The 25,006-nt window shown below is 41.0% G+C and overlaps 1 protein-coding gene across 2 annotated transcripts in view; it reads left to right on the top strand.

The window, feature by feature from the left end:
- The first annotated feature begins 21,635 nt into the window (after positions 1-21,635).
- Positions 21,636-25,006, top strand: part of PTCHD4 (patched domain containing 4) — a 99,147-nt gene continuing 95,776 nt past the window's right edge. The window contains exon 1 of one of the 2 annotated variants that reach the window (XM_083829806.1): positions 21,636-22,220. In XM_083829806.1, coding sequence (XP_083685932.1) covers positions 21,795-22,220 — 426 coding nt within the window. In that variant the 5' untranslated portion in view covers positions 21,636-21,794. Of the gene's footprint in view, positions 22,395-25,006 lie in introns of both variants that reach the window. The other variant, XM_083829805.1, reaches the window with a different exon arrangement.

Genomic DNA, 25,006 nt, shown 5'->3' with positions numbered 1-25,006 from the left:
ATTTCGACATTTTCCAAATGTGGTAATCTCAGTATTTCCCTCAAGCTGGAACCTCATGTTTGCAATTCAGTCACAGTCTCCACAAACGCTATGCTCAAATGTTTGTAAAGACAATGTCATCCATCCTATGTCATTCCCCTTGGAGGGAAAATGTTCTGACTTGTCTAAAAGTCTTACCCCAGGCTCACTGAATACCTGAACAGATTGCCAGTTCCCTAGTACTTCTTGCTTCTTGTTCCAGCAGGGGCCTGTTGTCAACGGTTCAGAGTCTCAGCTCATATCCCTGATGAAGGTATCTCCCGTGAACCTACTTTATTCTGTGAGCCAGTAACGAGGTTGTGTTTGATCATTAAAGTCTTACCTTGACATGTAGTTCTGGCATGGTTGCATCCTAATTGTAAAGGTTAAAGATGTGCAAACCATGCTCTCCTGCTGTTTCAAGAAAGGCCTTCCAATGAAGACTGAAAGTACAGAATTAGTGCAAGTGAGAAGCTCATAGATACTTCAGCTTTATTTTAAGATTTGCAGAGTTTATATGCTTAGCCATCTTTGTCAGCAGAACTATTAAGTTCTGCTTTCACTGCTAAAGAGTTTGTATGGGTGTCTTACTTTTTAGGAAGGTTCTTTTTTAGGAAGGAACATGTAGAGATGACTATCTTTGCGTCAAGGATTTGTCCCAGAGAGGAAACCCCTATTTTCCTCAGGAATCTTGAAGCCAGGTAAATTCTTCAAGAGAATGCAATTTTCAGTAAAGAATTAGTTTCCTCACTGAAATGGATTCCTGTGACAGTCTGTATTAACAGTGATTTACATTTTACATTTGATTATATGTTGATTTTAACAAAACCATATATTCAAGAGGAAAATATATTCCCAGTGAAAAAAAAAAAAAAAAAAGACCAACTTTGGTACTAGCTAAAGAAGTTGGATATTAAAAGATTTCTGGATGCCTTTCAGGTTATACTGTTCATTCCTCCTACAACTTTAACATGCTAAATCTGGGAAGAGTAGTTGTGTCCTCCAAAAATATCATCATATCACTTCTTCATTATATATATATAAATAACATAAAATAAAAAATAACCTCTTACATTAATTCTACTATATTTTAATAGTAGATTATTAAGTTATTTTTCAGAAGATGCAAAATAAAGAACACAGATTTCATACTCTATGCCTTTCTGCAACTTCTTTCAAAGGAATGTTATCCTCTCTCAATTTTCTTTTATGCATCTGCCTGTTCTAGTTATGAGCATTACAAAACAAATTCATGTAATTTGTACAGTTATTCTAACCACTAAGGTACAGAAACATACTACGGTTTACTTTTTTTTTTTTGGTTAAAATACCTGCATATTTTTGTATCTGATGATTTTTGGCATGTATTGATCTGTGAGACTTGGTGTTAATGCCACTGTCATGCCAAAAAGATTTAGAAGAAAACAGAGATGGGTGGCCTAAAGCTAAATTGCTTTCTTCCACACCCTCCTCCACCAGCTGTGCTTTGCATTATGTATTAGGACTTTTTTTTTTTTTAATGCATATAATATTTAATGTCATTGGAAAGTTAAAAAGGAAGAAAAGGGAATGTATTTCAGTGTTGGATGGCAGCCAGATTTTTTTGGCAGGTCTGAATTAAGAAAGCAAGAGTGAAGATTTCAGAATCCTCTTTTGAAGATAGATGCTTACTAAAAAATAAAAATTGGACTGCCTCAGCATACTGAAAAGCACCAAAACTTTCAGAAGTGAAATCCTGACTCCATTGAAAACCCATTGAAAATCTCAGCTTGTTTCAATGAGTCAAAGGTATTTGTTGCAAACTCTCTGATTTTAGAGCAGTTAGTAGATGTTAATTTGGACAAAGAACAGTAAAATAAATTATGAGGGATTGCATAATGTTCTGCAGCTCATCGGGAAAAAAAAAATCTTTGCCTAAAAAAGACTAAATATCATGTCAGGCAGGGGGTGCTGTGCAGAGCAGGATTAGCCTCTGAGCTTGTATTATAGCCTGGGACTCAGCTCCAGCTTCACACATTTCAGTGGTGGCACCCACGTGCAAGTGGATCCATTAAAGCATTTAAATTAACATTATTCTCAGGGGAAACCTAGTCAATACTGTCAAACAACCTGCAAAGTGATTCAACTTATGCTATACAAGATGCCAGAATACTGTTTCCAGTCACAAGGGAGGAAAGTGTTATCTCTGTAGAGAAATTTATCCCACTGATATTGAGACAAGATGGACCATGCACCCTCATGGAACAATTTTGTCTCCACTGATCACAGAGGGAGTCCAGAAAACCAAGCCAGATAGACTCCTGCCTTCCTGTGAAAAATAAAAATATCTTGAGACAGGAGGACTTTTGCAATAGTTTGTAGCAGGCTAGCTTGTCACTCAAATCTAACCCTAATCATCTCATGCGTGCTACTTCTCTCCAGTAGATTCTTGGCAGATAGAGGGTGGTGCTGGGGTAATTGCCCAGAGTAAAATTTCTAGCTGTAAAACAAACAAAGGGACAAAAAAAAGACACTGGCAAATGACAAAAATCACTGGCATTGAAACTTTGAGATCAATAAAGATGTTTGGATGAAATATATGCAAATGTGTGTGCCAGCCTCGAGCACTCTGGTCATGTATTATGATCTAGTCAAGCACTATACTTTTTCCATGGAAGCATGGTCTGGCTCATATTTACTAGCGTTATGATTTGGAGCACTTTCCTCCCTTGGCATAGGACTTTTTTTGAACATCTGACACCCAAGAATGACTTCTTGCTGTGCTTCAGAAGTGAAGATGGTTGAAAATAGAAGGAATATGGTCTTAAAAATAGGAAATCCATTAAAAATAGGACACTACAGCTTGGAAAATGGAATTGCTTTGTAATTAATGGCTATTCGTGAAAAGGCAGTTGTTGAATCTAACATTCACAAACTCTTCCGTTCCCAAACTTAGGCAATGACACAGATGCTGTGTAGAAAGGGTATATTCTAAGAACTGAAGGCAAGGTAAAGAATGGAAATTAGAAAATTCTTACCTTGTTACTGAAAAACAGGACAGATTTTTAGGTCTGCTATGGTGGTTTTACATAAAAGTCAGCTGTCAGACAGCTGTCCTGGCTGTGTCAGCTGTCCTGGCTGTGTCTCCTCCCAGCTCTTGGTGCACCCCCAGCCTTCTCACTGGCAGGGCAGCACGAGGAGCTGAGAAGTCCTTGGCTGTGTGCAAGCACTGCTCTGCAACAACTCAAACACTGGTGTATTATCACCACTATTTTCATCAAAAATCCAAAGCACAGCATTGTGTAAGCCTCTGCAAAGAAAATTAACTCTGTCCCAGCCAAAACCATGACGTAAAAGCGTAAATAAAGTGGCTGAACTTGAGTTGGAGTAGCTTTGCATAGCTAGATGTCAAATTGCAAAGGAGATAGGAGTCACTCTATAGGAACTACAGTGCATTTCATAAATGAAATTGAACAAGATCATCAACATGCTACAAAACCTTGGCACTGGAAGATTTTGCTTAGTACTCTGGCCAGTGAGCTAAGCCTGTGAATTTTACTAATTGGCCATAAAAGTCTGTGGAGAGTGGTTTTCATGGATTTTGTTTTATTAAGACATGAGAAATCACTAGTTAGGCAACATAAAAGGGATGGTTCTTATGGCCTTCTGCATAAAGCAGTATCATTTCCCCTAAAACAATACCTCTTTGGGATATTGAGAATCTGTCTCTATAGTTTCTTCCAGGAAGCAGATATTTCTTGAGGCATTAGCAGACTGTAAACTCTGGCTTTTCATTGAATTCACAACTTAATATATGCATTCAAAGGATTTTGTTTGCTTGGCATTAGAAATACTACAGAAGCCTATGGGAGGATGAAAATCATTTTCATATTGCATTGGGCTAGTTTTGCCAGTAACTCTATCTGGCCAATCTCAGAATATTCTATCTTCATGCAGAAATAAATTGATGCAAATTAACTCTGGGGTTTGATTTCATCCTGTTTTAAAATTTCATTACTGGGCATATGCTTAGGGTGATACTGTCCCATAAGATGAATGATATTGCCAGTGCATTCTCTTCCTTTGGTTCCAAGCACAATAAAAGAATTATTAACATCCACTGAGATGTTTGATTCTGCAATGAAAGCTTGCTCCAAGCTGTTCACACACAGAGATGACCCGCAGCAAGCGGTGATGTGGTGCAAGGAAGGAAATAGGTCTCCTCTCTCACCAGTTGCCAGGAGCTTCCCCACCAGCACCCATTCTTCATTACCAGGTACATGAGCTGGTCCAACCCAGGAACCTTGGTGCAATCCCATTACCTGTGTGTTCAATGACCTGCCTTGCTTTCAGCTATTAAGGCTGGAAATACCTACAGAACTGTAAATTCAATACCAAAATTTGCTTAAGAGATAATGTCATTGCAATGAAGTGCTGTGACAGGATAATGGTCTCTTGACACAATAAAGCTGCCAAAAAGAAGCCAAACAGTTTATAGATAATAAATGTCAAAGCAGAGGTAGATGTTTATTTTCAGAGCATCACAAGCCTATTATCCTGTCAGACCCTCCAGTTTTGATTTCTTTATTTCCATTATACTAAATGAATAAGGAACAGTAAGGAATGAGATATCCTGCAGGCCAATCACAAGCCAGTTCAGCTCGACAGCTCCAGCAAGACATTAGTTCATGTCAACACGTCTTTATTGAGAAGTTGCATTGCTTTGAATTGCTGACACACAAGCTTCAGATGAACAGACATCCCTTCATCTCTTCCAGGAAGTGTTTACCTGACAACCAAATATTTCTCAGTGCAGTTAAAACTTCAGCATTTCAGTAAAGAAGAGAACACATGGAGGAAATCAGGAGGGCACATTTCTCCCTGCACTACACTATTGGCATCTGTATAAACTTTGCAGAGACAGGCATTAGGTGTATGTTTGGAGGTGGTAGATGAGATCCACGGCCAGTCAAACATATATATTTATGTAGTTACAGTAGCTGTGAATTTCTGAAAGGGGATAACTGGTATCTTTCTTTATATGCAGATTGCTAGGAGATGTAGTTTGAATAAGTCCAGTTGTCATCTTTTATCTTGACATATGCATCCTCAGATGAACATTTTGCATCATTTATACATCTTTTGTCATTATTATTGTTGGTGGTGTTGATGTTATTTGACAATAAGTACATGTTTTATGGAATAGAGTTTGTTAAGAATAATCTCTGTCCAAAAAGATGGCACAGTCTGGAAGAGAAGGAAATCTCATATACTGCTGAACAACAACAACAAAAAATAGGGGAAGAAGGAGCTGTTGTCTTTATTTGCTGTTGCATATAACAAATAAAATCTGGAGTTCCTGCAGTGGGCAAGATACCATGAGGAGGATGTGCCAGCATGGTCTTGAGAACAGATCTAAAGGGAAGCAACTAAGAGTATCCGAAATGAGGCCAAAAAAAAAAAAAAAAAAGTGTTTCCAAAGTAAAATACACTGAGAAAAAGAGACCAGTTTACAAGAAGCTGTGGTGATATTTGGACTCACTAATATTATTTATTTCATGTGCAGCTTTCCATTTACCAATTAAGTGAAGTCAAATGGCCTCCAGAATAAGCAATGTGACAAAGGAAAGTCCTGGCAGCTTTCCTATGCAGAGAATGCCAAGGGCATGGAATTAACCTTCAGACTTCCTGCTGGTCAGCTTCTCTGCCTGTGCTGGTTTTCCCAAGGCTGCTTTTGCGGGAATGGCATTGAAAAAAAAAAAAAAATTTTTTTTTTATTTTTTAAAAAGCACTCCTTCTTTCTGTATGACTGAAAGAAAAACACCCAAGATAAAAAACAAACAAACAAAAAAAACCACTTTCACAGGGGAGTGCTTATATGGAGATGAGCCCTAATCTCCTTTGGACAGCAGCCTGGGCTTTAATTCATGTAGGAATGCCTGAACATCTGATGGTTGATGTGTGAAAAATGCACTTCCATGGGGGAGATTGATGTGGGCATGAAGAGAAAGTGCCAGCCTGTCATGATGAGGCCATTTTGGGATTACTTCATGATAGATAGGTCCAGTTCTTTGTGTTTGCTGAGAATTGTATATGTTCACAGAGCCATGTTGACATCCATACAGAGGGGGAAGAGACTTACTGAAACACTCCCCAAAGGGAATGTTTCATGTCCAAAAAAAATGTTTCTTGCCCAAAGGGAAACTTTCATGTCCTTCCTGACTGGGTTTTTAATCCCCATTGCAGTGAGATTTATTAGGTAGACCACCTGGGTGAATGATGGTAGCTGACAACACCAGTGACCACTATAACCTCCAAGGGTATGTTCGTTGTACCTGACCAGCCACCTGGAGGTTAGGTATATGGTCTGAACTTATCATTCAGGAATCATCGATAGTCCCAACACAAACAACCATATCCAAAGGCTATTTCGTCCCATGCTAACAAAAAGATCTAGTATAAGTCTGAGACAAACCTCCTGCTCAAGATTTCTTCTTGTTGATTGTTAAAGGACTTACCTAACTAGATGTTAATAGGCACAAAAGCTTTAAACAGCTAATGATAGGTAAGTTGTGTCCCATCCCATAAATGAAGTTCATGACTTCTTATTGCATAATAATTCAATATTACAATACAAAATACACTGTAAACTTTGAAGTTATAGGTAAAATCGATAGCTAATAAAATGCTAAAAATCAATTATATAAGACAAAATGATGACATTTTCAATTAGGTTTTTGCTTCAACAATAAATATCCTTAATATTTAATTTGAAATCGACACCTCTGTTAATTTACTTAGAATAGCCTAGGAATTAGATATATAGTTACTGCTATATATATAAATCATTTAAACTAAAACAATTTCAAACAGCTCAGAGTTCTTACTAAAGTTATAAAAGAGTGAAGCCAGTTAACCCATGAAGGGCATGGAGCAAGTAACAGAAGTGGAATTTACAACCTAAATTGATGCCAATGCCACTAGACTCTGTCAGGGTCAATGCAGAATATTTTCTACTTATTCCAATGATACAGTCAACTTTTTTTAGGTGCTAGTTCATTCAAAGTAAGGAAACCAACTGGGAATCAAAGTGGGAGCATTCTTTATTCCAGTCTGGAAGGATTATATGGGATAGGATACAATTTAGCTATCATTAGGTGTAGAGAATATGGAGCTCTGAAGCAAACAGTGCAATCTATTTATACAGATTATAGTTTAAGTTCATCCTAGATGCAAAACATGTCTTTAAAATCTCTTCTGCTTTGCTTATGCATCTATGACATTCAAGATAATTTTATTTAACTAATAAAAATGATTCTTATAATGCTTGGTTTCTGTACTCTAATTAAATTCCAGGATCCATGCAAAAGCTATTTGGCACTTACTGTTGGGGGGGGGAAGGGAAAGTTAATTAACTCTTAAGTAAATAAGCAATTTATCATTCACACTTTTTCAACAAAACAGAAATTAAAAAATAAATAACCTAAATGTAGGTAATTCTGAGTTATTCTATGTATTTGCTTAACTAAATTCATATAAATAGACAATATCCAGTATTTGCAAAAGGGTGTCCCTGATTCTGAAAATTAACCACTGAAAAATTAACCACTGAAAATTCTGACCACTGAAAATTAACATAAGAATATACCATGCTGGTTTTCATATTTATTATTGCATTTTGTGAATTCTTGAGAAGGGTAAGGTTGAAGAAATATGTTCTGCTTCATGGATGATAAGCTCCATCAGGAGGAACCCCTTCATTAGGAGCAACTCCATCAGGGGGAACCCATTTATCAGGAGGAACTTCAAAGCAGAGACCACTGAGAAACTCACAGCAGACTCATAAAACCTTTCAGTGCTGGAAGTCACACCCCTTCTCTGGACAGTCTTATCTGTTCTTTGTGTTAAAAGTTTTTGGTGTAAGAACGACTTTTTTGCAGAAGTTTATTTCATGTTATTCTATTTACCAAGGACACATAAAACATTAAATCTTCCTTCTTTTTAACTAAATTCCACATATTTTGGAAAAAAAATAATGTCGGCTTTGGTCTTTACTATAGCATATGCAGACTGCAAGGAATATTTTCTTAGAGGGAGCAGTACTGTCTCAAGCTGAAAGTACTGAAGTAGAGCATGAAGAGCTGAGAAGTCTGCAGAGGGAAGAAGGTTTAAGATTAGGGAGACATCTCATAAATACTCAGGAAGCCACCTTTTTCTAGACATTAACTGGAAATACACACATCTGATAGAAACAGGTCCAGGAGATTCCTAAAACACCTTAATGGTAACTTCTTGGTACAGGTACTAAGGGAGCCATCTAGGAAAGGTGCCCTCCTAGATTTGTTGCTGGTAAACAGAGAGGGTCTCATAGGTGAAGTGGCAATTGGTGGCCATCTTGGCAATAGTGACCATGAAGTACACAAGTCTAAAATCTTTAGTGACAGGATAAAAAATGCCACCAAAACTTCAACCCTGCACATGGGGAGAGCAGACTTCAGGCTGCTCAGGAAACCAGTTAGTGAGATCCCCTGGGAAAGTGCTTTTGAAGGCATTGGGGTCCACCAGTGCTGGTCAATTTTTAAGTACCACCTCTTAAGAGCACAGGAACAGGCAGTTCCAAAATGCCAGAAGTCAAGCTTGTGGGGTAGAAGGTCAGCTTTGCTGAGCAGAGATCTTCTTCTGGAGCTTAGACAGAAAGAAAGTGTATGGCCTCTAGAAGCAAGGTCTGGAAACGTGGGAGGTCTACAGAGATGCTGTTCACTATTGTAGGGAGAAAATTAATGTAGTCAAAGCTCAGTTAGAGTTGAAGCAGTCCAGTACTACTGTGAAGAATAAAAAAGGGCTTTTTAAAATATGTTAATAGCAAAAAGATGGCCAGAGATAACATTAGTCTATTACTTGATGAAGATGGTCACCTCACAAATACGGACATAGACAAAGCAGAGTTTTTTAATGCCTTCTACATCTCTGTATTCAGCCATCTGATGATGGGCTCTGAGAGCCCTGCAGCCCTGAGTTGGAGAACCATGACCATGGTAATGATAAACTCCCAGCTAACCCTGAACCTGTGTGGGATTTGCTGCTCCACCTGGATGCATATAAGTGTATGCTGCCCAATGGGATTCATCCCAGGATACTCAGAGAGATGCTTGATGTCATTGCAAGATCTTTCCCAATTATTTTTCAATGGTATTGGGAATCTGGAGAGGTCACAGTCAATTGGAAGCTGGCAAATGTTGTCCCAATTTTCAAGAAGGGCAAGAAAGAAGATCCTAGTAATTACAGGAATATCAGTCTTACTTCAGTGCTTGGTAAAATTATAGAAAACAATTATTCTGGGAGTTATTGAAAAACACCTGAAAGACAATAATGTCACTGGTCACAGCCAACAGGAGTTCACGAAGAGAAAACTTCTGCTCCCAGAGAGTGGTCGGGCACTGGGACAGGTTCCCCAAGGCACTGGTCACAGCACTGAGCCTGCCAGAGTTCAAGAAGCGTTTGGACAATACTCTCAGACATAGGGTCTGGTTTTGGGGTGGTCCTGTGTAGAGCCAGGAGTTGAACCCAATGATCCCTGTGGGTCCTTTTCAACTCAGGATATTTTATGGTTCTATGATTCTAAGCTAAGAGAAGCACCTAATGAGTTTCATAGCTACTGATGTTTGAGCTGGACAACCTGACTACACAGGAGATAGAACTAGAAATATTTAAACAGAGATGAATTTACTTTTGAAAAGTTTTGTTTATCTTTTATTGCAATTTAATTAAATGCTATTGAGATCAAATGATGAGGTTTCTACTGTAGTAGTTACTCAGGCGATCATTTTCATGCTGATGATGACAGAATCTTGAAGTCAAACCCAATAATTAAATTCAGCAAAGAACATCAGAGGAAAAATATTGACTGAAGCATCAATTCATGTTTTTTTCAGGAGGTACAATATCTCATGCATTGCAGTGGAACCAGTTTGTAGTGAAGTCAATCTGATGCATATCATGGCTTGTTTTGGGGTAACAAGTATGACAGAAGTGGGCACCAATTTCTGAAGATTCCTGTCATAAAGATATGAATTTGCAAAGGATCAAGGAGGAGGTCATTATTGCAGTGATAGAGATTTCTGTAAGTTGAGGTCAGTAAGGAGACAGTGATGTTTTATGTCCTCTTCAGGGTGGGAGAAGGGAGACAGTCACATTGTCTAAAGGTAAATGCCCAACCTAGTTTCTTTTCTTATATTTACCTATAAGCAATGGAAAAGATCCTTCAACAAATGAAATGAACAAAAGGATGATGATGGCCTTTTTTAAATCAATAAGTAGGAATCAAAGTTCAGAGCAGATTGGCTATCATGAAACAACACTGAGATAAGATTTTTCAAATAGTAATTGGTCCTCGAGTTATGCCCTCAGAATAAAAGTCCAAGCCTGGGCTGCCCTGTATGCTTGTGGATTGAAATGTGCTTCTGCTTCACCTCTTTGTGATTTACAAAACACTGGGGCTAAGATCAGCCATTTCAGGCCTTAAAATGTAAACTGAAGGATTATGTGACTCACCATAGAAACATATCCTATGTGACACAGTAAAAAAAAAATATTAATCCAGATGTTTGTATCCATTATTATTATTTGAGTGTAAAAACATGTGTTCAGTCAAATTACGTGCATTTCTTTCACCCTGTTTAGATTTCTATCCCATTCTCTCATCTTTTCATCCCCCACTCCATTTGGTCCCACTTGCAAATGTAATAATTCTATTTCCAGTTTGATCATCCAAGGCATAACTCAAAATATTTGGGCCCCTCAAAATTTGAGTCCCCTCGCTACAAGAAGGACATGGAGGTGCTCGAGAGGGTCCAGAGAAAGGCAACGAAGCTGGTGAGGGGTCAGGAGAACAAGTCTTACGAGGAGCGGCTGAGGGAGCTGGGGTTGTTTAGCCTCGAGAAGAGGAGGCTCAGGGGAGACCTCGTCGCTCTCTATAGGTACCTTAAAGGAGGCTGTAGCGAGGTGGGGGTTGGTCTATTCTCCCACGTGCCTGGTGACAGGACGAGGGGGAATGGGCTAAAGTTGTGCCAGGGGAGGTTTAGGTTGGATGTTAGGAAGAACTTCTTTACCGAAAGGGTTGTTAGGCATTGGAATGGGCTGCCCAGGGAGGTGGTTGAGTCGCCATCCCTGGAGGTCTTTAAAAGACGTTTAGATGTAGCCCTTAGTGATATGGTTTAGTGGAGGACTTGTTAGTGTTAGGGCAGAGGTTGGACTAGATGATCTTGGAGGTCTCTTCCAACCTAGACGATTCTGTGATTCTGTGATTCTGTGATTTTCAGTAACACCTAACCAAAGAAAGAGTTCTGAAAAATCTTTCACAGTCCAGCCATTTGGAAAACGAAAAAATCATAATTACTTCCATGCAGTCATTCTATGACCAGTTTTTCACCCACCTTATTTTGGTTTTACCAGAAGAATGTCTCTGCAGTCCTTTTGGGAGAAAATAATATCAAATAATGTCAGTAGACATCCTAAAATGAAGTATATTACTACCTCATCTTCCCTCTTCTGAAGCCTTCTATGATAAGAAATAAATCCATTTGTCATTTTTTTCTTAGAAAAAACATGACTACTCATTTTTCCCTATGTCCTTTCAAATTGTTATTGTTCAGTTTTACCTGTTGTTGTTTTGTTTTGTTTTTGAATTGAATTGAATTGAACGGAACTGAAGTACAGCTGGCTGGTCAATATTCTTTGGGTTTTTCTTCCTACTCTTCCCTTTTAAGAATGCTCATTGCATTTACTTTTTCCTGTGTTATGGAATCTCATCTGACTTCCAGGAGTTCATGGACACTGAACAATAGCACCAAGATATTTTTCTGTAAATTATCTAAGAATCCAATTTGAATACACCTAAGTGTTCTCTGCAACCTTTTCTATTTTTTTTGTCTACTCTGCTTTTTAGTTTTTAGTTTCTGACATTCACTTTTTTAGCCATCTGATATGATACGGTTACAGTTGACCCTCTTGCTGAAAATGGAAGCAAAAAACTATCAATTATTTAAACCTTCTTAAGGCTTCTAACAAGTAAGATTGAAAAGAAGTTTCTTAAAATACCTGTCTTGCTGAAAGATCAAGAATATCCAAGCTAAGAAAATGTTAATGAGTTGGTGTATAGCAGTGCCCATTTCCTCCCATCAATCAGCAGAGGTTTTTCTTCTCTTAGCCCAGAATAATACTGGACTCTTGCAACACAGAATGAATGCTGGGAGGAAGTACTCTGTCCTTGTGTACAATAGTTTGTAGAAACCTGAGGTTTATGGTGATGTCTAGAATCCAGCAAAGACAGAAGAAACTGGCTTAAGGAGATGATTTTAGGAAAGCAATACATGCAGAAGGGAGAGGAAGAAATGGAGGGACACAGTGTTTGTGTGCCTGGGTGGGTCGTGAATGATGTGATATTCTTAAAATTTTGGGGGATAGGTGTAGTACATGTCAGGTCTTAATTGCCTATAAATATTCTCACTGTTCTAGCTATCTGTACTAACTCCCATATTTCAAAAAATTCCAGGCTCATTTGGGACTGGAGTGTTTTTCCTGCAGTTGCTACTTCTCTTTATTCTTTTGTATTCCTTGTCTCCTATAGAAGTTGTCTGAAATGACACCTCTGGTTTTGACAGAGCTACTCAACACAGTCATGGAAAACTAGATAGGCTATGTACAGAAGAACAGGAAAATTTTCTGGCTGAGACAACTTTCATGTCCAAGAGTTTCTAGAAAAAACTTTTCCAAAATAACAAAATCCAGGGGATGTTCCAAAGGGTGGGAAACCTGCCGATGCACTTCAATAATAACAAATGATGAACAAGATCTCCTGGGAAAGCCAGTGTAACATCAATAACAAACCAAAAGAAAAAGAAAAAAAGCACAATTAATACAGAATTAATAAAGTGTAAATAATTAATATGGAGTATTACTAATTAATACTAGTCTCCAAATTTTTACAGAAAACATGTCTCATAAAACAAATTCAATTTAAATATTTGATGATTTTCCAAGGCTGGCTAATTAAGGTAACAACAAAGATGTAATATATTTAGACTTCCATACGGTGTTTGACTTTTTGCTGCATAACATTTTGATTAAAAAATTAGCTCCATATATTATAAATAAAGCACGTTTTAAAGAGATTAAGAACAGGCTAATTCACAAACCTGAAAAAAGGTTTGTCAATGGGAAATTGTGACAGGGAGAGGATGCTTTTAGTAGGGTTCTGCATAGACTGTTGCTAGGTCTGTTGCTATCCCATATTTCTGAAAGGCAGTTTGCAGTCACCATTGGTAATATTTGCAGATAACAAAAAGACTGTCAGCATGCTAAATAATGCAGAGAACGGAGCAACAGTGCACAGCAATACCCATCACTCAGCAAGTTGATCCCAGACAAGGTTATATAGCTAGCAGTGAGGAGCAATGGTGAGGAGGATTCTCAGGGCTTAACATGTGAACCACTCTACATGAGCTCTGATGTATCAGGAAAGGGTTTGCAACTTCTGTAGAGAGCAGACTAGCAAACAGGGCAGGGAGGTGAGTCTTTGCTCAAGGACACGCTTTTTCCCTCTCTCTGCCACCCCATTGTTCATATGTGATTTCTCCAGTATAGCTTTTCCTCGGAACAAATCCAATTTGCTTGGATTGACTCTTGAAGAAACACTTGTTGTTTTGGCTCCTCTTCATTCCTATTCACCTTTATAAAAATATATTGTCTCTATTGAAAGAGGATTCTTCATTGTTCACTCACAGGTATTAAACTGCTAAGCAGTTTTTCTCACTATTAAATCCATTAAATTAGTCCAGTGCAACAAAAATATCATACTCCAACTCAGAATTGCCTTCACCAGTGCATATAGTGTGTATACTGTGTCAAAAATTATGAGCATCCAGAGTTTTCTTTAAAGTCAAGATGCAATCTAAGTTAAATTCTTACTTTGCCAGGATTTGGGTCCTAAAAACTGAATTTCCAGCTGGTGTAAATGTGGAGAAGATCACTGAGTTCCTGGTTTTATGGAGAAGTAACGGTCCTTCCTTTTCCTAATGGCATGCTTTTCTTTTCTTGTCTATTTCTCAGTTCCAGCCATTCATAATCCACTCTTCTATTTATCTATTTTATAGTTATCCCACAGGAGTAATGTGAAATATAATCAATCAGTGTTTGTAAAGCACTCTGAGGCTATCAGATGGAAGGAAGTGTATAAATGCAAATTTTTACGATTGCTGTTACACTGCTGCCAAGAGACCTGCAAAAAGAATCAGGCCCTCCTATATTCAGAGATACACAGACTTAGTCACACCTTGTGAAAGCAGTCAGAAGATAAAAGCTGAGGTAGCGATAGGAAAACATAAGTTTAATGAAGTGTAAGAAAGGATGATTCTAGGACTGTTTACTAGTTTAAGACTGAATCCTTTGCTCTTCCACAGATTTTTGCCCAGTTTTGCTCCTGGGATTTACTACGATACCTAGATTTGGAGTGTCTACAAGAGCGATCTACATTGATCTTAAGGCGGTGACCTAGTGTTTCTGGACTGCTCTTACCATCTTTGTTATTTAATGCAGTTTTTTTAAGGTGCAATCCATGTGGTCATAATTAGCATCCACTTAACAATAAGTAGATTTTGTGTGATGACAGAAATTATGCCCAAGTGTTTCTCTCCATTGACAACAAGGTAGGCCCAGGCAACTGTCTCACATGTGGACATCTACATTTGTTTAAGCAAATCCCATCTTACAATTCCCTCTGTCAGTAAATTAAACAGTGCCAGGGAACATTCCCAAGCAGCGGAATGCAATCATCTAATTTCTTCAATTTGTATAACGGTCCCTGGAATGATTTTGGCCCAGGACAACCAGAGCTTTCCCAACCCAGACTTGAGTGTGGTTCAAGATCCAGCACCAACCAGGGACCATTCTGAGCTGTCAGTTTGGATGCAGCTACCCTATTGCAGAGGCTGAGAAACTTTAATGTCATAGACACAGCCAGACTGTGCCAGCTGGCCCCAGGGCTAGAAAATGGGCCCTGGCACTGCTTAACCTACTAGGATAGTCATATCCACAACTCAACATCCATCATAACTGTGGCTGGAAACATTTAGCAGTTTGACAAAATAGACCCAGCGATCCCAAGCTGGTAAGACGCTTACAGCCCCAATGGATCTAAGCCATTTGAGTAACATCCTGTAGAAACTATGTGGCAGGAACAGGACCAGACCCCCTCCAAACCACATTCAATTGCTACACGTTCCCTCAGTCTATTTCAGTACCTTTTTGTGTTATTTTTTGAATTCCACATTACTCTTAATACAAACAGGCAGAAAGAAAGAAGCTGTGCTTGGACATTTGGCAGGTTTGCTTTCCATGAACCCTGTTCTGCTGGTCCCCTATTATAAATAAATTAAGGCAATGCAGCTTTTAGTAATAATTAAGTGCTTCATCTTGAGATTCTTTTCTTATGTAATTCATTCATTAATCCTCATGATTCTTTTTACCTTTTGGTGAAAGTGCCATGCCCTTTACCTCCAAATATACCTCCAAACAGCCAAAAACAGCACTAGATCAGATTTATTGCATATATTCTGATTTCATGTTGGTCTAAAGAAATAAAATCCTGACACTGGCTGCACTTAAATGATACCTTTGCTCCTTCCCATCAGTTTTGATATCAGCTTCTCTAACTGCATTCAGCCCTGTCCTCAGAGGACTCACAGCAAAGGCCATCTCAGGCCATCTTAGAAAAGGCAGTCAGGCTGGCAAAATTAGCAGAGCTAGCTTGTGATAGAGGAGCATCAGGAAGTCTCTTAGGAGGAGGTTTTATGATGATGGTCTCTTCTATAAGACCAATAGTATCGCCTTTTCATTTTGAACACAGCTTTGTAAGCAGAAAATGACACTGACACCTGGCACCAACTTCTGATTTGGGTTAAATAACAAGACTATCCTCAATTTACAAGAAGGAATTGAAATAATGCAAGGCAAGTATCCAAGATGTTGTCAGACTGAGGATTAATACCATCCATTTTCTTACTGGGATTCCTGTACTTAGGAGTGTCTTTTCCAGCTTCCTTGGGACCTGTAGCATTAAAAATACATTGCAATAGCATCACCAGGTCAGCTTGAAAACCCACAGGATAGATAGAGTCTCTTTATAAAGCCCTCAAGGAGGACACTCATAGCAGGTATAATTTACACTTCCATAGATCTCCATCTAGAGATGGATTTTCACAGACATCTTTGTTTTCAAAGTACTTTTCCAAATAGTCAGGGACATGAAAATAAAGACATATGGCGCCTGAAGAAATGAATATTCATTGTTAGTATTTTATGATCATAGGAAGCACAGTAACAAGAGCTGAAAATACGAGTTTTAATTTTTGCAGAAGTGATAAGGAGAGACATGTGGGAATGTCTTTGTTTGATTTTTTCACTCATCTGAGGTAGATTTCTCAGTCATTTCCATTTTCTCTAGCTGAATCAATATTTTCTCTCTCACAAAAGAAAACAAAACCACAACTTAACCTCCCCACCCACACAAAACATATTACTTAACTGTCTGCTGCTCCCAGCTATCTTTGCAAGCTGTCTTCTGTTAGCATTTTAATTTTTCAGTCCTCTCAAGAAATATAATACATTGACATTATGCATTTTGTGAAGCTTTTATTTGTCACAGATCTCTCAGCTAACAGTAGAGGCTTTTATCAGGTAACAGTGTGAATTAACTATAGCTGCTTGGAAAATGGCAAGCATATTTTTACAACCAAAAAAAAACAACTAACAAACCTAAGCAGGAGCAAAGCATGTTTATTGCTTTCTAGTACACTTCCAATAATTCTTCCAATTTCTGGAAAAAAAAATGAAAACAGAAAGTATTTAGAAAGTTATTCAGAAAAAAAAATAATATTTAAAGCCTATTCCCAAAAGCTTGATTTTTGAACTGGCAGATTTTACTTTTCAAAACTAAAAGATAGTGTTTGTTGTAGGAGAGGCAAAACAATTGAGTAAATGCAGAGTGAAGCAGTAGGTTTATGCACAATATTTTTCAAAACCTCTTTTTCATATGTGAAAACATTTCATATGTGACAAATTTTATTCAACAAATATTAACCTTTAGATATCCCTGGCTTGGCAATCTTTACTTACATGAGTACTTACATGAGTTACCCATTTGAGCAATGTCGCCAACTGCCTTGTACTTACCCAAGGAAATAACACCTAACTGGGGATTTAAAACTTTTATACTAAAGCTGAACACTTGAAAAAATATCAAAACATAAAGGATCTGATACCTGCTTCCTCCCATACAAGAATTTCAAAGATTCTTTAAGCACCTACTTTTGCTTCTACTATTACAGCCTTGTCTCCTTACCCACAAGCTGACTGACCATGGCTTTTGTTAATCTTGGTTGTTTCTGCATAACACCTCCACAATTTATGAGTGAAAGTTTATGGGTCCTAAAGTGTCTAACAACCTCCCCAAAGGACATCAGTCACCTCAGTGTTTTGTACCCTCTGTTTCAGCAGTCAGCAGGTTTTTCTCAAATGTTGTCAAAGGACAAAACAGCAAACTCAAACACAAGTGTGTTTTTTTGTTTGTGTGTGTATGTGTGTGTCTGTCTGTTTTCATTTGTTTATTCATTTTCCTCTGGAGCTTGCCCTAGCTATTACATCCTTCCTCCCATGCCCTCATTCCCCTGCACTATCCTCTCCCTTTTCTTACCCCTGCCTCCTTGCCCAGCTGCTGCCTAGAGCAGGTCCTGCAATGCGAGGAAGGTCAGAACTTAACTGAGAATTGTGAACAAAGGATTTCCTCTTAAAATCCACACCCCTAAAACTAAATTCACAGTCACACTAGAGATTTTCCCACTCTGAGGTCAGAAAATCATTTAAGTGTATGGACACAGACTGCCTGTCTGTGTCAAGCCTTTTATCTACGCTTATATACATAGCCTCTGTGGCTACTCTAATTAATGACACTATTTATTGTCTTTCAGTACCTTTAACTGTTACTATACCCACCCCACTATTAAACAACAACGACTCAAAATCACTATGTCAATAGTATTCTATGTGTATTTACTTCTTTGTAAATAAATTCCTTGCTTGTGAATAAATGTATGGCAAGCTGGCTCTTGGGCAGCCAGCTCTTCCTTCTTCTGTACCTAACCTGTGCGCCTATGACTTAGGATATCTCTGCATGTAAATTTGTATTGCTTTGTCTATCTGATACATCATGTTTTTCTAAACTTGTGTCTACCTTTCCCTGTGCTTTTTTTATTATTATTTATTTTATTTTATTTTATTTTTGTGCCAAATGATTTATTCCCAAATAATTTGTGTCCCTTCTGGGAGTAGGTATCTCAAATTTATTTTCCCCAGTTATAATTGCTGGGGATAATTTTTCCAAACTAAGTCTTGTTTCAAATATTTCTGAGAGTATTTTGAATCTCTTTGTGGTTTGTTGTTTCTCTGGGCTCTAGACCCTGTGAACCATCATTCAGCTCCCCCAGCTAACATTCCTGATGTGTTTGGTTTTCCTCTTTAAAGAGGATTCATATGAGGACACCAGGGGTGTATAAATATCAACATATCCCAAAGCTGTTTTCAGAATAGGTGTTGATGCACTGCTTGTTTCTGAGGCACACTTCAAACTGACTTTGATTTTGCCATTTGAGATGACCAGCAAAATGCACCGTTCACTTCATCATCTATTAGCTGTGGGTACTAATGCCAGATCACACTTGGCTGTTGTGTACTCCAAAGGACAGGCAAGACCCACCATCAGTGGTGTTTGGAAATACCTATCTTCCTGCCCAGCAAGGAAGCAGCACGTGCTCAGCAACACCTTTCACCACGTTTCTTTATTCTCTCTCTGCATGATTGGTGCTTCAGCAGCACCATGTCTGAGTGCTTCTGGCTGACAGCATCTGAGAAGACAGAAGTTGGAGAAGGCCCAGAGAAACTACAGAGAAAAAACAGCCTTTATGTTACCTTATTTAGACAGTAGAAGGACCTGCTCCTCCTAGGGTGATCTGGGTTACTTGTGCTGGGTTCCTGAACTCTTCCTCTGGTCACCAGGAAGATCTGGCCAACTTCCTGAACAACGATGAACTCTGTGGAGAGCTTCCTGGGCAAGGCTGTGGCATCCAAGAGATGTGACTGCAGCTTTCTCCCTGCTGGACCACGTAGCAGCACCACATAAACCACAAAGAGTACCAAGAACCCAAAAGCTCCAGGCAGAGATCCTGCAGCCTGTGCTGAAGCCCTCAACGTGTAGGTTTCCCTGCCAGTAGCACCCACAGTTAGATATTATGACATACTTTGTCAAAGGCTGTTATAAGCCCGCCTGTGTAGCAATGAGGAATCAGGTTCTGACTTCCCACTCAAGGTCTCGCTCATGTGTGTAAGTACAAAGGCTCAATAAAGCCTTTACATTTAGACTTTATTCACTGGGAGCACTCAACCATTGGCATAAGTGCATCATAAAATAGACAAAGAGCTGTAATTTGTACCAATGGAGCTTAGCATTTCCTAGGGTTGTTGAGGCAGATTTCCATCCTGGGGAATGCTTTAAGCTGAGCAAATGGGAGGCTGATGGGGTCTTTTGCATGGTATTTCCCACCTTCAACCGGTCCTTCTTGCTCTCTGTAAGAACACCAGCCCACATTTGCAAGCACCTCCAGATCATCAGTATCTAGGCCACTAAATAAAAACAGCCTGAATTTGAAAGGCGTGATGTGCTTGCAGCAACCATTCAAATATTTTTTTTTAAATAAGCCAGTTTCACCAAAGCAGCTGTGAATGTAACCACAGATTTTAGTGAGGTAGGTTACTAAACCAATACTTCTGGACTACCTATTGCATCACTTAGAAGATGTTTATCTTTCCACACCTCTGCAGGACCTCAAGCTTCCAGTTTGAATGAATCACTGGCTCTGTGACTGAATACAAGCCCTACAAAGCCCTCAAAGATGGGGTGCTCCTGCGTATGTCATGTCCATCCACACAGAAGGGTGGGGTGTAAGGGGGTCAGCATGGAAGGGATTGATGAAATAAATGGGTTTTCTCCAAAACACTGACAGTTACCTCAAGCTGAGCACAGTCTGCTTCTCATCTTGGGCAGAGTGTGCTGAGAGTCTCAAGCTCCCCAGTTTCCACTCTCCCTCTCCTTGTTTCAGGAAGGGTTTATGACAGCAGAACCTTGCTCTCTCAGGCTTTGCACAGTGTTCCTGGTTCCATCCCAAAAACAATCCAATTACTTCTTGACAAAACTAGCTAAAGTATAGCAGGAATTTGATGGTGGGGATGCACCAAGAAGAGATCCAATTCTGGGGGGTTGGTTTTAATTATATTCTTATGACTTAGACTTACGATTTAAATATAAGCCTCCTGCAAGGCAAATCCTTCCTTTTCTCCTGCCTTGCCTGCAAGGGGCTGTCAGGACTGCCAGGGGTGGATCTGCTGTCCCAAGCAGTCCTGAACGAAGCTCCTGGAGGAGCAGAGCTTCCTGCCTGGAGAGTTGGTGGGCAGCCCTCCTGCTGCAAACGCGTGCGTTTCTCTGCTGCTCTCCCTCGGCCCTGGGAGCTGCAGAATTTCTCTGCTCTTATGTAATGGACTGCCGGTGGCTTTGCTTGGAAAACCTCCTTTATTTTTTTCCCAGCTGGAGGGGGTCAGGACCCTGCCCTACCTCTGCTGGGTCACTGCTCATGAAGCTGCTGGCCGTGGGGGCAGAGATGCCAGGCAGAAGGGCTGCAGAAGGGAGCACCGGGGCAGCTTCTCCCCTTTGCCCCAAGCATCTCCCGGAGCCACTTTTTCCCTCGTAGCAGCGTGGGGCAGCTTCTCCCGGGCGACCTCGGGCTGCAAACTAGGGAAAAAGGAATGGGGGCAAATTTGGGCTGGGGGGCTTTGCCTGGATCGGTTCGTGTGTCCCCTCCCAGAGCCCAGGGGGAGGCTGGGGTAGGGCTGGATGCCTCGGGGGGGTGGGGGTGGTGGCCGGGGGGGGGGATGCAGCAGCCTTGGGACCGGGACACAGGGAGCGCAGCGTGGCTGCTGCCGTGGAAAGAGCTTCGGAAAGTGTCCGGGCAAAGCCCTCCTCCGGCAGCCGGAGGGGAGCAGGGGGACCCGGGGGGGTCGGGCGGGGATGGGGCGGGGGGATAGGGACGTGGGGGGGGCACGGTGGGGTAGGGGGATGTTAAAATGCGGCATCATCCTCTCTCCCCGGCAAATTCCCCACGCATGTGTGTGAGGGGGGAGGAAAGAGGGGTGCAAAGCGGTGTTTCGGAGCCGGGGGGGGGGCGGTTTCGGGGAGGGGGGGGTCCGCAGCCGGCTCTGGCTGCACCGCCCGGAGAAGCGGGGCTGCGCGGAGCGGGCACTGCAGAGCCGGCGGCGCTCCCGGTGCAATGCCCGAGCCTCGGAGGGGAAAGGGGGGCACCCGGGAAAGGGTGGTGGTGGAGGGGGATGCTACTCGATCGGGGGGAGGGAGGAAGAGAAAAAGAGAGCGAGGGAAAAAAAAAAAAAAAAAAAAAAAAAAAGGGCAAGGAAAAAAAAAGCGAGGAAAAAAAAAAGGCAAGGACTCCCCCCCCCCCCCCCCCTTCTCTGCCCGGTCCCTTCCACCCCGACACACACACACCACACACACACACACACACCCCATTGATCAATATTTGGCTGTCTTGCTGCAACTTGCTGCAGTCTTTTAAAGGAGTAGTAGAGCGAGAGAGGGAGAGAGAAAGGGAAACTGACAGGAAGGGGTAAGGAGCTACACATGTCACATGTGCTTTCTAAGACGGCCAGGAGCATCTGCAGGCTGGATCTGGTGGAGGATGCTGCGGCAGGTGATACACAGAGGGCTCCAGTCGTTTTTCTACAAGCTTGGCTTATTCGTGAGCAGGCATCCGGTGTTTTTCCTCACTGTGCCCGCAGTCCTGACCATCATCTTCGGCTTCAGCCTGCTCAACCGCTTCCAGCCTGACACTGACCTGGAGAGCCTGGTAGCCCCCAGCCACAGCCTGGCCAAGATCGAGAGGAGCTTAGCCAGCAGCCTTTTCTCCCTCGATCAATCCAAAAGCCAGCTGTATTCGGACTTGCACACCCCGGGGAGGTATGGCAGGGTGATTCTCCTCTCCAAACCCGGAGGCAATATTTTGCATCAGGCTGATGTGATCCTGCAGATCCACCGAGCCGTGCTGGAAATGAAGGTGAACTACAAAGGCTATAATTATACTTTTTCCCATCTGTGTGTATTGAGAAATCAGGATAAGAAATGCGTGCTGGATGATATTATTTCAGTGCTAGAGGATCTGAGGCAGGCTGCCCTCTCCAATAAGACAACAGCCAGGGTGCAAGTGAGCTATCCCAACACTAAATTAAAGGTATGCTCTTACTGCATGCTTTTGCCAATTAAAGAGGCAGCACTTCATTTCTTGTCCTAAACAGCAGGAGAAATATAATCATATCTATCTCTTTCTCTCTAAATATGTGTGATCTGGGCTTTCCTCGGGAAGCAGCTGAAACTGGTGCCTTGCTATTGTTCTGTACGAGGAGGGAGGGCGGGGGACACGGTACGCTAAGGAACCGGGAGCAGCAGGGAGTGGAGAACAGCCTCGGGACCGGGAGAGACCTTGCAATGCCTTGAGGGATTAATGTATCAGGAAAAGGGACAGGAGGTCGTGAACTTGGGGATGGGGGGCTTAGGGGGGGTTCACTGTCACCTATTCCAGCCTCACTGTCGTGGCAGGGTAATTTATCTTTAATATGGCCAGAAAAAAAGGTTTTCCTCAATGGCACAGCAAGCTCCTGTGTCTCCCTGCCTCTGCGAGTGCCGTAGGAGCAGCGGGAGGTTTGGGCCAGGGGAGGTTCCAGGTGTCCTGCCTTCTTTTTCTGTTTCTTTACCTGCATGCAAAGAACGGGAAGGGAGGTGGAATTTTTTCTCTCTGTGTGAAAATAATTAGACCTGGTGCTGACTGATGCGCTGGAGTTTTGGGACAGATCCCATCAGCTAGAGGCTTCCAGCAGAGGCGAAATGAGGTAAAAGGTGAAAGAAGTTTCAGTCCTTCAGTCCTAAAATAATAAATAATTCAGCACAACTATCTCAGGAATATTCCCCTTGCACACCAGCACCTCTTGCCTTCTGACAGGGAGCAATCTGGCTCACTAACCTGCTATGAGCAAATAAGGTGTAAAGTTTGCAGGTGGAGGGTGGAAGAAATTTCTGCAAATTACAGCATATCTGCATGCTCCCCCAACCATCGCAGGATTTGCTTAACAGAGTTTAACAAAATCCTTAAGATGCTAGATACTCATGCTCAGGACGTAGGGAAGAAGACATAGTCCTTACCGTAGCCCCTCAAGGATGGGGGAGATAGTGCTCTTGCAAGTACCATCCACATCCTGAAGTTATCATTTGTTTCTTACTGTTTGTTTACTAGGAAAAAAAAAAAAAAGAAAGGGAAAGGAAAACCAAAAAAAGTTAAGTCAGTCCCTGCCCCAAAAACTAAACCAGAAGTGCAGATTGTTTTTATTGGTCTTTTTCCTTCAGTAAAAGGGCTGGTTGGGACACATGGGATTTGGTCCCACTGCTGGACATGTTACAGTAATTGCTTTGTGCAGAGTTGTGGCTGTTTGAGCATGTGGAAATGGAAAGGTGTCCTTGCTGCTGTCAGAAAGTCCTGAGTGCAAGGAGTGCTAGAAACACCGAGTTACTCTGGATTAAATACCCCTGAATAATTTTTGTCATTTAGTTCATTATGAAGAAAATTCTGCTATTATGAAATAAATGTGCCTTCATTCCACTTTTTTTATTTATTTTTAAAGTTGAGATAAAGCTAATTTGGTGGAGACATGGATAATCTGGATTAATATTGCTATCACCCAGCCTTGTACAGAAATAGTTATTCTACTCTTAATCCAGATTAATTTCCTCATGTAGAGTAACCCTAAATGAGCCTGTCACAACTAGGTTGGGTCACTTGCAATGTGTTTTTTACCAAGAGTGTGCCTACAGCTCATCCTTTTTTAAAGATAAAAACAAAGTTCAAAAAAAAAAAAAAGTGGCATGAATTAGAGATTTAATGGAATATAAGAGTGATTGGTAGATAATTCACATGGACAAATGTTTTCCCAAAGCATGGCACCTCCAATCCTCCAACTAGTTGTTGTGTAAGGAGTAGATGTCCTTAAGTATCTAGCTTTAAAGTGGGATAAAGCTGGGAGCTTCCTACCCACCTCTCAGTAAAGGAAGGTAAACCACCAAAATCTGTGGGTACACTTTAGAGAAAAACTAAAAAATACAACCTGTGTCTGTGGAAAGGCAGAGTCCCTGATGCTGCTGGGAAAAAGACACACACTTTGCAAGAGGTTTTCTTTCTCTGGTACAGCAAGGACTCATTTGTGGCATTGTGGTCAGCCATGAACCTTGGCTGGCCTTCAGCTACCCCCTGTCCTCAGAGATTCATCTTCGCTGGTCTCTTTGACTCCAGCTGCTGGGGATAAATTACTGCTTTGCATAGATTAATTATCCAGGTGAGCTCCCATTCTGTCATCTCAGTGCCCCATCTATGAAGATACAGGGTTAGGAAGTTGAGGGGAAACATTTCTTGTTCTCCTTCAAGCCATGGCCAAAATCCCAGTTTAATCCAGGCTCCTGGATTTATTTACTGCCCCCCCGTCTCTGCACCTCTGAGAGAAGGCTGTGGAAACCTAGGCCTGTGCCACTTGCTCCAGGGTTGTCTAACCATGAACACCTTGGATGCTACACCCACTAAGGTAGATCAGTGTCTGGATGTCCAGCAAAGGCAACAACCCCAGTGGCTGTAGCCATGAGGTTTCTAATCTCTTTTTGAGTCACGACACGAGTTGTGGCCAGACCTAATGGGAATGCAAACCAGAAAGCCAAGTCTGCCTGCCCTTACCTGGTTCATCACACTGACCAGTCCATATCCTTGGGTGCTATCTCAGCTAAACTTCCCTGTAAGCCATAAAGACC

The sequence above is a fragment of the Anser anser genome, assembly GCF_964211835.1.
Source record: "Anser anser genome assembly, chromosome: 3".
Taxonomy (NCBI): Eukaryota; Metazoa; Chordata; class Aves; order Anseriformes; family Anatidae; genus Anser; species Anser anser.
The sequence above is the reverse complement of the archived record's forward strand: the minus strand, read 5'-3'. Positions and strand labels throughout refer to the sequence as shown.